The 14,202-nt window shown below is 52.3% G+C and overlaps 1 protein-coding gene across 2 annotated transcripts in view; it reads left to right on the top strand.

Moving 5' to 3' along the window:
- The window catches only part of CGN (cingulin), a 39,453-nt gene extending 25,569 nt beyond the window's left edge, over positions 1-13,884 (top strand). For both annotated transcript variants that reach the window (XM_077841001.1, XM_077841000.1), the window contains exons 16-20: positions 1,111-1,194; positions 6,525-6,643; positions 8,856-8,964; positions 12,541-12,704; positions 13,482-13,884. In XM_077841001.1, coding sequence (XP_077697127.1) covers positions 1,111-1,194; positions 6,525-6,643; positions 8,856-8,964; positions 12,541-12,704; positions 13,482-13,623 — 618 coding nt within the window. In that variant the 3' untranslated portion in view covers positions 13,624-13,884. The remainder of the gene's footprint in view (positions 1-1,110; positions 1,195-6,524; positions 6,644-8,855; positions 8,965-12,540; positions 12,705-13,481) is intronic.
- The last annotated feature ends 318 nt before the right edge of the window (positions 13,885-14,202 follow it).

The raw sequence follows: 14,202 nt of genomic DNA, 5'->3' as shown, positions 1-14,202 counted from the left end.
TAATCTCGCTAGGGATGAAACGTGCTGCAGCCTCTGCACAGTGTCTCGTACGCAATTAACCAGCATCAGGGACTCTGCCAAGCCATGATCTCAAGCTGGGCTGCACCCTGCTGTACATGCATCTCTTCCAGGTCCCTGGGTATTCATGGTTTCTCTAACTCACTGAACCCAGCTGCCACAGCAGCATGCACGGCCATGTGCTCACACCAGCCACAGGGAATGGACGGCAGCTGAGAATGGTTTCCCTTTTTAATGATGCTTTGTTCCGTCCCTGCCGCCGGTTGCCAATGCGGGCCTGCAACCCACCAAAGATTTATCCCCCTGAGGACCGCAAGTTTCAGTTGAAGACCTAGCACGGAGCAGTGGCTTAAGCAGGGTGGGCCTATGGGTGAGGGTTTGACGTCTTCCATGTCATGGCCTAGTGGCTGATCTAGATAGCCCAGCCTTCTAGTATCGGTTTGTAAAACAGGGATACGCCTTCTGTCCTGCTTACTCAGACCGAACTCTGTGGGGGGGACTTCGTACAGCGCCTGGCACAAAGGGGCCCTGGCACTGGCGGAGGCCCCCTGGCTGTTCTACAGAGAACTGGAATCTTCGTACAGTCGCTTTCAGCTCCCACGGAACCCACATTAATGTAATGGAACCACAGTGCCCGCTACTTGTCATGTTTTATGGGCCAGCCACTCCAGACTGCCACTGGTGTGACTCCGTTGATCATGAGGGACGTGGGCTGAACTGAGAATTCGGCCCTGGCGCCTTTGATTTCCCCAAAAATGCCAATTGTGCCTAGCTTCTGTTGGCTTTGGGAATGTACAGCCCCCCTTGAAATGCAGTGCTGCCTCTAATCCTTACAGCCCTCCACAGGAAAGGCAGGCTAGAAGTGGGGAAACTGAGGCACACCGTGGGGAAGGGACTCGGGACGTGTGTAATAGCCAAGATTAGAACTCGGAAGTTCCTGAACTGTCCCGCCAGTCCTCTGACTGGCTGTATCCATGAATGACCTCAGGAATCTTAGCCGTCTGCCAGGGAGAGAACTGCCACTGGCTGAGAAAAGACACACCATTCTGACCAGAAATAACCCCTAAACAAAACCTACCCTCCTTCCTCTAGATTGACCAGCTGCGTGCAGAGCTGCTGCAGGAGCGCTCCAGCCGGCAGGACCTGGAGTGCGACAAGATCTCCCTGGAGAGGCAGGTAAGGCTGTGACCGGATGTGGGATTTGGACACCTCTTTCAATGCTGGCAGCTGGTGCTGTTTGGGATGTGCTGCTGCACGGCTCTGCCTCTCCTGGAGCTAGCCCTGCTGTCTGCTTGGGTAGCTAATGGCTGCTCTTGTGGTTTCTTGCAAATGCCGAGACGTCAAGGGTTTGCAAGTCTGCCCCCTCCCGCAAGTGACAACACTAGAAAATGTATTTAGACCAGCTTGCTCTTGTGACTTGGTTGATCATCTTGCTCTGATCCTGGAAAAGCTTCCTCACCCAGAGATCTATCTGGCAGTGGAAGGGTCCCCAAAGGAGAGGGGTGGAAGCCTCCTTTGCTTGGGAGTTTCAAAACTAGGCTGGAGAGAATGCTGCCCCAGGTGGGGAGTGGGGTCACCTGGAGCAATAGGTCTGCCCCATTGCTACTGCCCACAATGTGATGGTCTTAGCTCATCACCGGCATACTTTTTCTATGCAAGACCGACTCTACTGGTCCCGCTTGTTTTTCTTTATCAACAAAAGTCCCCCAACCCCTTCTACGCTATTTCACAGTCTCCCATGCCACCCCCACCCCCATCTCATAAAGCTGTCACCTCTCGTTAGCACCCTCAAAACCTGCCTCTGCAGTGACACCTCCTGTCTGGTGCTGTCAGGCCAGGACACCTGCTGAACTCTGCTTGTTCTGTTGTTTGATCCTCACGTTGCGTCCATTTCATCCACCTGGGGGAAGCAGCGACTCTGAAAAAGATCTGGGAGTCGTGGTGGGTGACCAGCTGAGTGTGAACTCCTGGTGTGATGCTGTCGCCAAAGGGCTAATGCAGTCCTGGGAGGCATAAATGGGGGAATCTCAGGTGGGAGTCGGGAGGTTATTTTACCTCTGTACGGGGCACTGATGCGACTCCTGCTGGAATCCTGTGTCCAGTTCTGGCACCCACAGTTCAAGGAGAATGCTGATAAATTGCAGAGGGGTCAGAGAAGAGCCACATGAACGATTAAAGGATTAGAAAACCTGCCTGAGAGTGATAGACTCAAAGAGCACAAACTAGGTAACTTAACAAAGAGGTTAAGGGGTGGCTAGATTAAAACACCCACATGGGGAACAAATATTTAATAATGGGCTCTTCAGTCTAGCAGAGAAAGGTCTAAGACGATCTAATGGCTGGACGTTGAAGCTAGACAAGTTCAGACTGGAAATAAGGTGTAAATTTTTAACAGGTGGGTAACTAACCACTGGAACAATTTACCAAGGGTCATGGTGGATTCTCCATCACTGACAACTTTTTGAATCAAGACTGGATGTTTTTCTAAAAGCTCTGCTCTGGGAATTATTTGGGGGCAGTTCTCTGGGTCATACAGGAGGTCAGACTAAGTGATCACCCTGGTCCCTTCTGGCCTTGCAATCTGTGACCTGTTGTGTCATTCTCGATATCTCAGTCTCAAGCTCTCTGCGGAAGGGATGGTCTGTCTGTCTTCCTCGTCTGCCCAGCGTCTAACCCGGTCAAGGATCAGGGGCCATGTTACCATAATAGAAACAATAAATATACGCTGTGGTCCCAGCCTGTCTATGCAAAGAAGAGTCTGTATCCCAGTCCTCTCTTCCCCCTCTCTCATCTGCATCCCAAAGTATGACTGTATGATTGGGGGTGGGAGGGATAGCTCAGTGGTTTGAGCATTGGCCTGCTAAACCCAGGGTTGTGAGTTCAATCCTTGAGGGGGCCATTTAGGGATCTAGGGCAAAAATTTGGGGATTGGTCCTGCTTTGAGCAGGGGGTTGGACTAGATGACCTCCTGAGGTCCCTTCCAACCCTGATAGTCTATGATTCTATGATCTCTATGCCAGATGTGACACAGTCCCTGCTCCAGTGGGCCCTGTTTGGTGTCTCTGGGAGCTACTGGAATATGAGCAGAAAAATGCTGCGAATGGCTGAAGTGTTTAACCTCCTTTCCAAGCAGGGACAGCGCCTCCTGCCAGCGGCTCTGCAATCCCTCCTGTGGCATTCCAAAGGCGGCTAGGATAATAAGGGGTGTCTCCTCTCCTAATCTTCACTCTTAATTTTCAGTTTATTGCACACACCCAGCTCGGTGGGGGCCCCAGGCGTGTTGCACCTTGGAGCTCTCAATGGACATGATTTTCTAATCCCCTGGAACTCCCATAAACCTCTCCCCGCCTGCAGGGGAGTGAGGCTAGCTGTGTGCCCTGGGAGGCTGAGAACCTTGGGCTTGGCCTAATTCTTAAAGGGGAAGCTGTAGCTCATGAAAGTTTATGCTCAAATAAATTTGTTAGTCTCTAAGGTGCCACAAGTCCTCCTTTTCTTTTTGTGGATACAGACTAACACGGCTGCTACTCTGAAACTTAAAGGGGAAGAGGAATTTATAGGTGAAATGCAGGGACTGTCGGCGAAAGGAGGGTGGGGAGTCCTAGATAGCAAAGCAGATCTCTGAGACCGCCAAAGCACTAAACTATCTGTGTGCCCAGCCTAGGAGACTTGCTCCCAGCTGCAGTGTAATACAGTGCCCCAAACAGCCTTCAGTGGAAGCAAACTCTGCAGCAATCCATGGAGGTGTTGTACGAGCCTGTGCCACAAGGGACTGCCGGAGAGCAGCTGTGTAACTCTCTGCCCTGCCTTAACTCTGAGAATAACTGTCCGCTGTGTTTTGTCCAGCACTGTGACCCTCCCAAGGCCCCTGCCTCCCCCACGGCTGTGAGCCAGGGCATCTCGTTAGTGCTGCCTAGAACCCTGCAACAGAGCTCAAGCGTTAAGCTGTTGGGGTTTGTTCTTAACCTGGTTGCAAGGGTGCAGCGAGCTCTTGTTGCAGGTTGTCGTGCAGTCAATATTCTCAGGTCTCCTGGCTCCTTTGTAGATATGGAGATGGGGCCTCTATGGGCAGGCTGATGCCCTTTGCCTTTCCAGGAGAAGGGAGGCCCTGAGCTATTGGGGTCCAAGAGGCAGCTCTCTCCTGCCGTCCCGGAATGCTGACCTCGCTGCCAGGAGCCGTTCCTGAAGGCAGGGAGAGGGAGGGCTTGGGGTGGGAGGCTTTGTCACCTGCCATCCACAAGAAACTCTTGGGGTTTGAGTTCAGAGACTGGGACCTGGCTAGGCACAGAGCTGGAGTGGAGGCTGAGGTGCCGGTGGCTTTGTCTCTCTTCTGGATACTGAGGCTACCGGAGCTAAAGCTGCACCCAGGACAGCTCTAACATGCACCTTGGCTGCAACAGGGCCCCATGTAGCAACATCGTCTAGCCGGAGGGCAGAGTTCTTTGCCCTCGCCCCTTCCTTCCTTAGACACGCTTAGGGGGGATGTGGCACAGAGCATCTCCACCAGTCTTATGCCGGGGCAATCGGCAGTGGGGCTGGGCAGAAACACAGACCTGAGGTCTGCCGTCAGACGTCACTGGTGTGGTGCTCTGCTCTGTTCAATGTTGATAACAGTCGGCTGCGTGCGTGTGTTCCCTCTGTGTGCTGCCCTGGCTCTGCAGATCGCTGACGCAGCAGACCCCAAGAGAATCCCCAATGACCACGGACTCCAATAAGGTACCCAGACACCTGGCCAGGTTTATTGTCAAATGAAGCACAGGAATGGTTCCCCACAGACACTACAGGACATAGTACGAATATGAGCCCCCGACAATGGACCAGCTAGTCCGTGGTGGGATACTCCACTGCCCCCTAGGCCGGACAAAGACAGCCCCTCAGGGGTGCATTCTGATACACGGGTACAAACAAGTTACACATCACTCCTGACGCATTGAGGTGCAACCCTTGTACGTAGCAAGGTACAACCCCTCTATGCAGTAAGGTGCCGCCTCTCACCTTGTTCATGTTGGTTCGAACAAAACAACTCTATCCATCATAGTATTCTTTTGCCCTTGTCTTTAGGATGAGTCAACCTGTTCCTTGTTATCTGTGTGGAATGTGCAAGTATCGGAGTGTTCTGGTACCGTCCTAGCATATGTTTATCTCTCTAGCATCCAGTGCCTTGTAGGTTTGTGTATTTTTGCAACATCAGCCCTTTCCTTGCCAGCTTCTGTGAGCCGGGCCTGCCTCCGGCTCGCAGCTTAACTTTGCTTTATATTAGCAAAGTCTTGACCATTACTTTAGTTCAGGCCTCAGGCCTTAGGCCTCAGGCCTCATACCGGGCCTCTGATGTAAGGGTTTATGTTTCAGGGCTTCATCTTACTACAAGGCCCACATCTTCAGGGTCTATCTGCAGACCCGAACTGACTCATGGTTCAAATCCATTTGGAACCCCAGAACTCATTGACCCGTGCTTTAGAGGAACCGGGCGACTTAAGACGAAATCGCGCCGATGCCTCCTAGACAGCTTTCCCTGCCGCGATGCACCTTAATTCGTAGATAGGCTCTTAATTCCAAAGTTCTTTAAAAACGTGGTGGTAAACTACAGCCTGGACTGCTGTGAACACGCAGCAGCTACCTGCCCGGACTTGTGTTGCCAAATGCTCTGCTACACAAGCGTGTGCTGGCTCAAAAAAGCAAATCCTTCAAGCTGTTCTTGTTCTCTGCATGTAATTAACAGGGACAAAACAACACTCTGCTTGAGCTGCTGACTTCAGGTAGTGCAAAAAGTCACAGAGTTCCCTGCAGTGCATCGAGCTCATTCTTCAAAAGTTTTCAGCCTTATTTCTCCCTCCTGGACGTTGCCAGTTACCAAGGCGTGTTTAATATTGGTGTTGTCTCTGCTGTCGCTTCGTGTGGAGCAGGCTAGAGGAGCTCTGATGGCTCTTAGGGAAGGAGGTGAAGCTGGCAAATTTAGCTCTTTGGGCTGAGGAAGCTATTAAATACACTGGTCATTAATATCTGAGTTCTGCACTGGATTGTGTCCCCGCCAGGAGAGCTTTGGCTTGCTGCTAAACCTGTATCCGTACAGGACTGTGGGCAGGTAAACTCCATTCTGTGGGGGAGGTGTGCGGTTTTTCCTGCTGATTGTGATGGAGCATTGGGAGGAACAGCCTAAATGGAGATGTAAGCTATTCCCTGGCCTGTGATCCCCAGCCAGCATGTTCTGACAGCATTGGCTTTGCAGAGCAGAAGAACTGTCTTCACCTGTTTTGAGCGCTTGAATTCCACACACAGTTTTAAACTACGCTCAGTTGGGAACATTTTTAATGCAGGAAAAATGATTGCCATTATATAACCCTACGCATTAAGCTTCCTATTTGTGAAAGGGATTTCGCAGAGCTTGACTCACTGCTGAGGTTTACATAACGCTCCGTTCTTTCTCTGTTTGTTTATAAGGCCAACTTTCTCACTCTGCTGCTGGCTGTTGGTTTCTTGGGTGACTAATCAGGTGTAATTTCTCCCATCAGAACAAAGACCTGAAAAGCCGACTGGCCAGCTTGGAAGGCTTGCAGAAACCGAGCGCCAGTTTGTCTCAGCTGGAGTCGCGGATCCAGGAACTGCAGGATAAGCTGCAGGCAGAAGAGAGGTAAAAGATGTGGAAACAGTAATTGGACCTGGCCCCGTCTGGCAGAAGAACACAAAGCACTCAATGCTAAGCCCTTGTCTAAACACAGGTTATATCACTCTAACAGTATAGAGAGCTACAACCCTTCCCTTCACACCCCCCAGAGCGGATGCAGTTCGACCAGGATAGCTGTTCCTCTGTGGAAAGGAGAATAAGCTATAATGGTATAACTGTGTCCGCACTAGGGGTTGCACCAGTATAACCGTATCAGTAAAAATTCATCCCTGAACTGACAGCCAGCCTTGGTTTACACTGGAAAGTTTTACCAGTATAAGTGTCTCGGCCCCTCTGCACAGAGAGGGAGGGAATCGCCACCCCCAGTTTACAGATAGGGAAACTGAGGCATACAACAGGCATGTGACTCCTCCGATGTCTGTAGCAGAGCTGGTATTGGTGTATAGGAATGCTTACCCACCCCTACCCCGACATGCACTACCCAGAAAGCTCAAGGGTCTTTGCACAGAACTGCAGTTTCAGGGGAGTGCATGGGTTCTCGCCCCATCTGTGCCCTGATCTTGCTTTGCAGCCTCAGGAAGGGGTTTCATTTGGTAATACTGGTGTTGCTCCGTGGGACTTCACGCCCAGAATCCTCTCCATCCTGAGCCCCACTTCTCTCACTCGCGCCCCTTTTCAAAACAGACCTCGGCCTGATCTGCCTCCCAGGCACCTCCCCAGGCTCAATTTCGTAGTAACCGCTTTCAGGAGAGCTCAGAGGTTGCGTAAGTGTCATAGATTCATAGATGTTTAGGTCAGAAGGGACCATTATGATCATCTAGCGTCAACAACATTCCCGTGCAAAGTGGCGCGAGAATGTGCGGTTAACCCTTTAACTGGCACGTGCGAGTTCAGCAGCAGTCTGGTACCAAGCGTGGCAGCCTGGAACTGACTCCCAATCAGTGCGGGTGTGGAGGAGGCTGTCTGCCATATCGAATCAGAAGCCTTTCTCCTAGCTGGCAGGAGAGGGCCAGTACCTCACTTACCTGTGCTTCTGGCTGGGTTTGAACTACCCTAGTGGCAGGAGGCAGAAAAACCAGCTGTGCGGACAGCCCCTGCTACAGGGCTCTCCACAGCAAGAGCAGCCGTTGCCAGGTTTAAAAAAATGGTGAAAAGAAAACCATCTATGCGGTGGGTCACACTCAGTTAATACCAATTTTTAAACTGATTTTAGCTAAACCGCTTCAACCCCCATGTGGATGCCCTGGTTTCAGTTTGAGCGTTCCCCAATGTGAACGTTTTTTATTTAAAATGTAAATACATTGAAATCCGAGTGTTTTAACAGAATTTGGTTTAAAATAACCGCTGAAATGCATGTCTCTCACGTAGACAAGTCTCTAAAGACTGCCTGGTGGGGGGGGGGGGGGAAGAGGGGGTGTGTCCCTATCTCAGACTAGAGTTTTAAAAACAGGCATTCCTAATTGGTGTAACTCACATGGCTGAATCGGCTCATTGTTTGCTGCCTAGTGTTATGCAGTGGAAAAATACATCATCCAGAAGGTGTGGCACTGATCGTTGCTGTATAAAAGGGGACTGAGACACTCAGCCATCCACAGGCAACTCTTCTCCAGCTCAGGTTGGCATTGTCAGAGCCACCCCTCTTGGACGCTGACCTGTGTGCACAGTAGGCTTGACGTAGTGCTTGGCATTGCGTAATAACCTTGTTGGTGGCGTCTGGGGGAAGCGTGCCCAGCGCTATCTGCCTTGGAGCTGTCCCTGTTGTAGATAAACAGGGTGTCTGCTTCCAGGCGTGTCACCCTGGCACCTTGAACCAGAACTAAATCCTCGTGCACCCTTGTAATTTTTCTTGAGCCAAATCTAATTTTTGAAGGTAGCTCGTCCCAGGTCATTGTGGGCGCAAGTCATGCTGCCCTCAAAGGGCAGAGGGAAGGGGTGGCCTAGTGGTTAGGGTGCTGCACTGGGACTCAGAGGTTCTGGGTTCAAATCTCAGCTCTGTCTCTGACTGCTTGTGTGAGCTTCAGCTAGGCGCTTTATCTCTCTGGGTCTCAGTTTCCCTGTTCAGACTGTGAGCTCTCTGGGGTACGGGCTGTCTGTGCAGCACCCAGCACCAGAGTGGGCTCCAGTCTCAATAGGGGCTTCTGGGGGCCACCATAAGGTAAACTGATCCTGTGTGTGTCTGAGCGGAGCAGCGGCTGAGCTGTGCCCAATGTGCTTTCAGGGAAAAGAACGTCCTGGTGTCCTCAAACCGCAAACTGGAAAGGAAAGTGAAGGAGCTGACGATCCAGATCGACGACGAAAGGCAGCATGTGAATGACCAGAAGGACCAGGTGTGTAGATGACATTATATTGTCTTCCCCCCACCCCCGACCACCCCACACACTCTGACTCTTGGAGCTGCCCTGGGGCATCACTCTCATCCCTCCACTCTTGTCTTCCAATTTTTATTTGTTTAAATGGCTTCCACAGCCTCTGGCACCTGCTTGGCAGACAAATGGGGAAATCTCAGCCAAGTTGGCTCTGTGCAGCCGGAGAGGTGTAGGGGGGTGGGTGTGTGTGTGTGTGTGTGTGTGACCCTTTACACTGCTGATCCCAGCTCAGCTGCTGAATAGCACAGACTCTAGAACATCAGCTCTTCAGCTCTGTGTGTGTGTGTGTGTGTGTGTGGTGTGTGTGTGTGTACATGCATGTGTGTTTGCATATGCGCTTTCAGACAGTGATTTGGCTCCAATTCAGGGCTGAGCTCTCCTACTGGCCAATCCAATCTGGGTACCAATGGAAACCATGGGTCAGACCCACGGATCTGATCTTGGCTCATCTCCCACACATCTCCTCTCTGCTCCTTCACGCAGCATCTTTCTCCTCTTGGTGCAAGAGCCATCCCCCTTTCCAGCTGCAGCCACCCCATTCTCTCTGCCTCATCAAGCCCCTCCCGCCCCCCATCCTGATTACAGCCTAATATTTCGGTGTCTCCCCGTCTCATGTCCTTTTAGGGCATGTGGGGCAGGGTTTTGGGGGAAGACCCCATGCAGAATAGTCCTGTAGAAGCATTTTAAGAATCCGCTTCAGCTTCCTGGTCTCTGTTGCCGCTCCGTCTTGCCTAATTACGGCTGGTCTGCCATCATATCTCCCAAGCCTGCTCTTCGTTTTCGGTTCTCTGCTCCCCCCTTTGGCCTACTTGAGCTGCTCTCTTGGTGTTGGGGGCAGATCCTTTAGGTTCTACTGACCGTGCCTCCCCGTGGCTCGCTGAGAGCAAAACGTGAGGGAACAAAAACACCCCTCTCGTTGCCTGACTAAACTGAGCCACTAGCCAAGATCTGCCTGCATACAGCATGTCTTGGGTGGCGTTCCCAGAGCCTGAAGCTTCCACACATAATACACTGGTGGGACAGTAGTTTGCATCTTCTCCACCCAGATTCCTTGTGGAGAAAGTCCTCATCACGCCTGGTTTCCTCAAGCTGTGGCTGATGCATATGGCACAGTGGAGTGCGGATGGATCTATAGGAGTGTAAGGAGATAGGATAGCATCTGTCCATGGTGCAGAGGGAGCCCACGTACAGTAACTTAGAAGACTGTACGAATTCTGATCAGTATCTGAGCATCTTTATTTCTCCCCTTCCCCCCCCACAAACCTTACTTCTGTCCATGGAGCTGACTCCATACTCAAACAAAAAAATCTTCCTTCCTGTCCTGGATGCTTCTTAACCCTCTAAAAGTCTCTCTTCCCTGCAGAGCTCGCCTGGGCTCTTAGCCAGGTGTGGACCCTGGTCCCCCTCCCACAAAACCCTCTCACCCAAGTTTGGTGCTTCAGAATCATAGAAGATTAGAGCTTGAAGAGACCTCGTGAGGTCATCTAGTCCAACCCCCTGCTCAAAGCAGGACCAACACCAACTAAATCATCCCAGGCAGAGCTTCGTCAAGCCGGGCCTTAAAAACCTCTAAGGATGGAGATTCCACCACCCACCCTAGGTAACCCATTCCAGTGCTTCACCACCCTCCTAGTGAAAAAGTCTTTCCTAATATCCAACCTAGATCTTCCCCACTGCAACTTGAGACCATTGCTCCTTGTTCTGTGATCTGCCACCACTGAGAACAGCCGAGCTCCATCCTCTTTGGAACCCCCTTTCAGGTAGTTGAAGGCTGCTATCAAATCCCCCCTCACTCTTCTCTTCTGCAGACTGAATAAGCCCAGTTCCCTCAGCCTCTCCTCATAAGTCATCTGCCCCAGCCCCCTAATAATTTTCATTGTCCCCACTGGACTTTGTCCAATTTGTCCACATCCCTTCTGTAGTGGGGGGCCCAAAACTGGATGCAGTACTCCAGATGTGGCCTCACCAGTGCCAAATAGAGGGGAATAATCACTTCCCTGGATCTGCTGGCAATGCTCCTACTAATACAACCCAATATGCCATTGGCCTTCTTGGCAACAAGACTGATTCATATCCAGCTTCTCATCCACCGTAATCCCTGGTCCTTTTCTCAGGAACTGCTGCTTAGCCAGTTGGTCCCCACCCTGTAGCAGTGCATGGGATTCTTCCATCCTAAGTTCAGGACTCTGCACTTGTTGTTGTTGAACCTCATCAGATTTCTTTTAGCCCAATCCTCCAATTTGTGCAGGTCACTCTGGACCCTATCCCTACCCTTCAGCTTATCTACCTCTCCCCCCAGCTTAGTGTCATTCGCAGACTTGCTGAGGGTGCAATCCATCCCATCATCCAGATAATTAATGAAGATGTTGAACAAAACCCTCCCCAGGACAGACCCCTGTGGCACTCCACTTGATGTCTAGCTGCTAACTAGACATCGAGCCGTTGATCAACTACTCGTTGAGCCTGACAATCGACCTGTCTAGTCCATTCATCCAATCCATACTTTTTAGACTTGATGATAAGAATACTGTGGGAGACCGTATCAAAAGCTTTGCTAAAGTAAAGATATATCACATCCGCTGTTTTCCTCATAGCCACACAGCCAGTTATCTCATCATAGAAGGCAATCAGGTTAGTCAGGCATGGCTTGTCCTTGGTGAATCCATGTTGACTGTTCCTGATCACCTTCCTCTCCTCCAAGTGCTTCAAAATGGATTCCTTGAAGACCTGCTCCATGATTTTTCCAGTCTGCTTTTCTGAAGTCCAGGGTCCGTATTCTGCTGCTCTCCTTTTGTCAGGATCCTGAACTCGACCATCTCGTGGTCACTGCTGCCCTGGTTGCCACCCACTTCTACTTCCCCTACCAATTCTTTCCTGTTTGTGAGCAGCAGGTCAAGAGGAAGACGGACCCTAGTTGGTTCCTCCAGCACTTGCACCAGGAAGTTGTCCCCAACACTCTCCAGAAACTTCTTGGATTGTCTGTGCATTGCTGTATTGCTCTCCCAGCAGATGTCAGGGTGATCATGCCGGCCTGGGTGCGGGTGAGGGCTCAGGTTCCACTTCGAAATTAGGATGCAGGCTGTACGCCTGATAGTGCTGACAGACCTCCACTGCCTTCCCACAATTCCCCCCACATCCCCCCCCCTATGCCCTGAAGGCCAGACAAGTTCTCCCACAATTCACTGGGAAAGAATCTAGAGCAGCTCCGCTCACCGCAGAGCTAAGGACTGTGGGATGTGTCCCTGCGAGTCCTAGTGTGTCTAGGCTCTTATCCTGCTTGCAACCTCCAGAGGGGGCTGAGCATGGCTGGTTCCCGGCTTGCTCTGCCCTCCTTCAGCACCAGGACACTGCTGTGGCTGTGAACGGCTCTTGCTGCTAGCAGAGGCCCGGAGCGTCCTGGGGCAGGAGGAGAGGGGTAGAGGTGGGGGTGAGGTCCCTCCAGCACTGCCCTGGGTGTCCGGGTCTAGGTGGCATCCTCCCAGCGCCACAAGCCAACATGCCCCTCCCCTTACGCCCCCGTTGCTCTGCCCCGCGCAGCTCAGCCTACGCGTCAAGGCGCTCAAGCGCCAGATGGACGAGGCCGAGGAGGAGATCGAGCGCCTGGAAAGCGCCAGGAAGAAAGCGCAGCGGGAGCTGGAGGAGCAGCACGAACTCAACGAGCAGCTGCAGAATCGCGTCAAAGCCCTGGAGAAGGAGGCCTGGTAGGCAGTGGGTGCGGTGGGTGGTCAGGTGTGTCCCAACTGTGTGCTGCAGAATCCCCTCCTTAGCCTGGTGTCCTAGGGGTCCCCACAGGTAAGGGGCTCCTGGAACAATACGCATCCCAACTTAGCTCTTCTCCGTACCAGTCTCCCTATGCGGCCGGCTGAAGCCCTGGCTCATCTTCCAGCAGAAATGTGACCATAGAAAACTCCCCCTTGAGGAATAATCGCAGGCTGCCTGTCCCCTGCCCTCCTTCCAGCCCTGTAGCTAGGCATAGCTCTGCGCTGGGCGCGCCGAGGAAGATCTGCTCTCGGAGAGCAGGAATCTGGTCTAAGCGACCTCCCCGAAGCAGAGCAGCAGTGTGCCCATAATCTAAGCCATACTCCAGTGCCCTAGCGAGGGTCGTTCACACTGAGCCTGCGGCCAAGGGAAGTCCGTAGCGCGGTGTGCAGGGATAGTCAAACAATCCTGCCCCGGTCCCGCTGAGAGTCAAGCGAAGGCTGGGCACTGACCTGCCTCAGCTCCATGGAAGTCTCAGCCCAGCAGGCTTGGAACGGTTCCTTTCCGGAATTTCATTGATCTTTTCATCTCATTGCTGCCCTCTAACACAGTGTTTGGGGTGCAGGGTGTCCAATCAGGGCTGTGGGCAGATGGGAGCTCCTGATTTAGAGCAGGGATCTCCCCGTTGCTCTAGGCCCTAGTGGGAATCAGCCAGCCGGGGCCAGAGAGCAGGGCCAGGTAACCGCAGCCATTCACTGGCTCGTCCTCTTCCCACCCAGGCGCAAGGCCACCCGCTCGGCTGCAGAGGCCTCCCTGGACGACGACCGCCTGAGCTCGGACGAGGAGTTTGACAGCGCCTACGGCCCGTCCTCCATCGCCTCGCTGCTGACGGAGGGGAACCTGCAGACCAGCTCGTGCTAGCAGCTAGCGCGGGTCGTTAACTGGCTCCTGGGGTGCGCCCTTTTCCCCACAGTCAGAACTACTTCGGGCTCCTTGAGAGGCAGGTGCAGGGCGTCATTCCACGGGGGAGCGTCCCCTATCCACTGACGTTCCAGTCCCTTTAGGAGGAAAAACAACACCCTGGAGGCCAGCGATCCTTGGATTGGAGTTGGCTGACACATGCGTCCTTTCCAAAAAGCAGCTAACTGGAGAGGAGCCAGGAGCAGAAGAACTGAGAACAATGTGCAGGAAGGTTTTCTGCTTAAATTGGGAGGGAGGGTGGGGCAGAATTGGGTGTTAAGATCCCCAGAAAATTCTATTTAATCTGTTTTTCTCTGTGATTCTCAGGGCACTGCTTAAATTCCAGATGTTTCGTATCTTAACCAAATGTTTGTCTGTATACTGGGGGTGCGGGGTGGAAACAGATGTGCAATAAGGCAGGATGATATTCTGTGGCTCATAAACAAGAGGTGAACCTGTCTCTTCAGGCACCGTGGGAGTTCACTTTTCTCTGCCAGAAGGGGAAGCGTGGTAGGTTACCGTCAGCAACCAGAGTCTGAG

Source organism: Eretmochelys imbricata, chromosome 24, assembly GCF_965152235.1.
Source record: "Eretmochelys imbricata isolate rEreImb1 chromosome 24, rEreImb1.hap1, whole genome shotgun sequence".
NCBI classification, from domain to species: domain Eukaryota; kingdom Metazoa; phylum Chordata; order Testudines; family Cheloniidae; genus Eretmochelys; species Eretmochelys imbricata.
The sequence above is the reverse complement of the archived record's forward strand: the minus strand, read 5'-3'. Positions and strand labels throughout refer to the sequence as shown.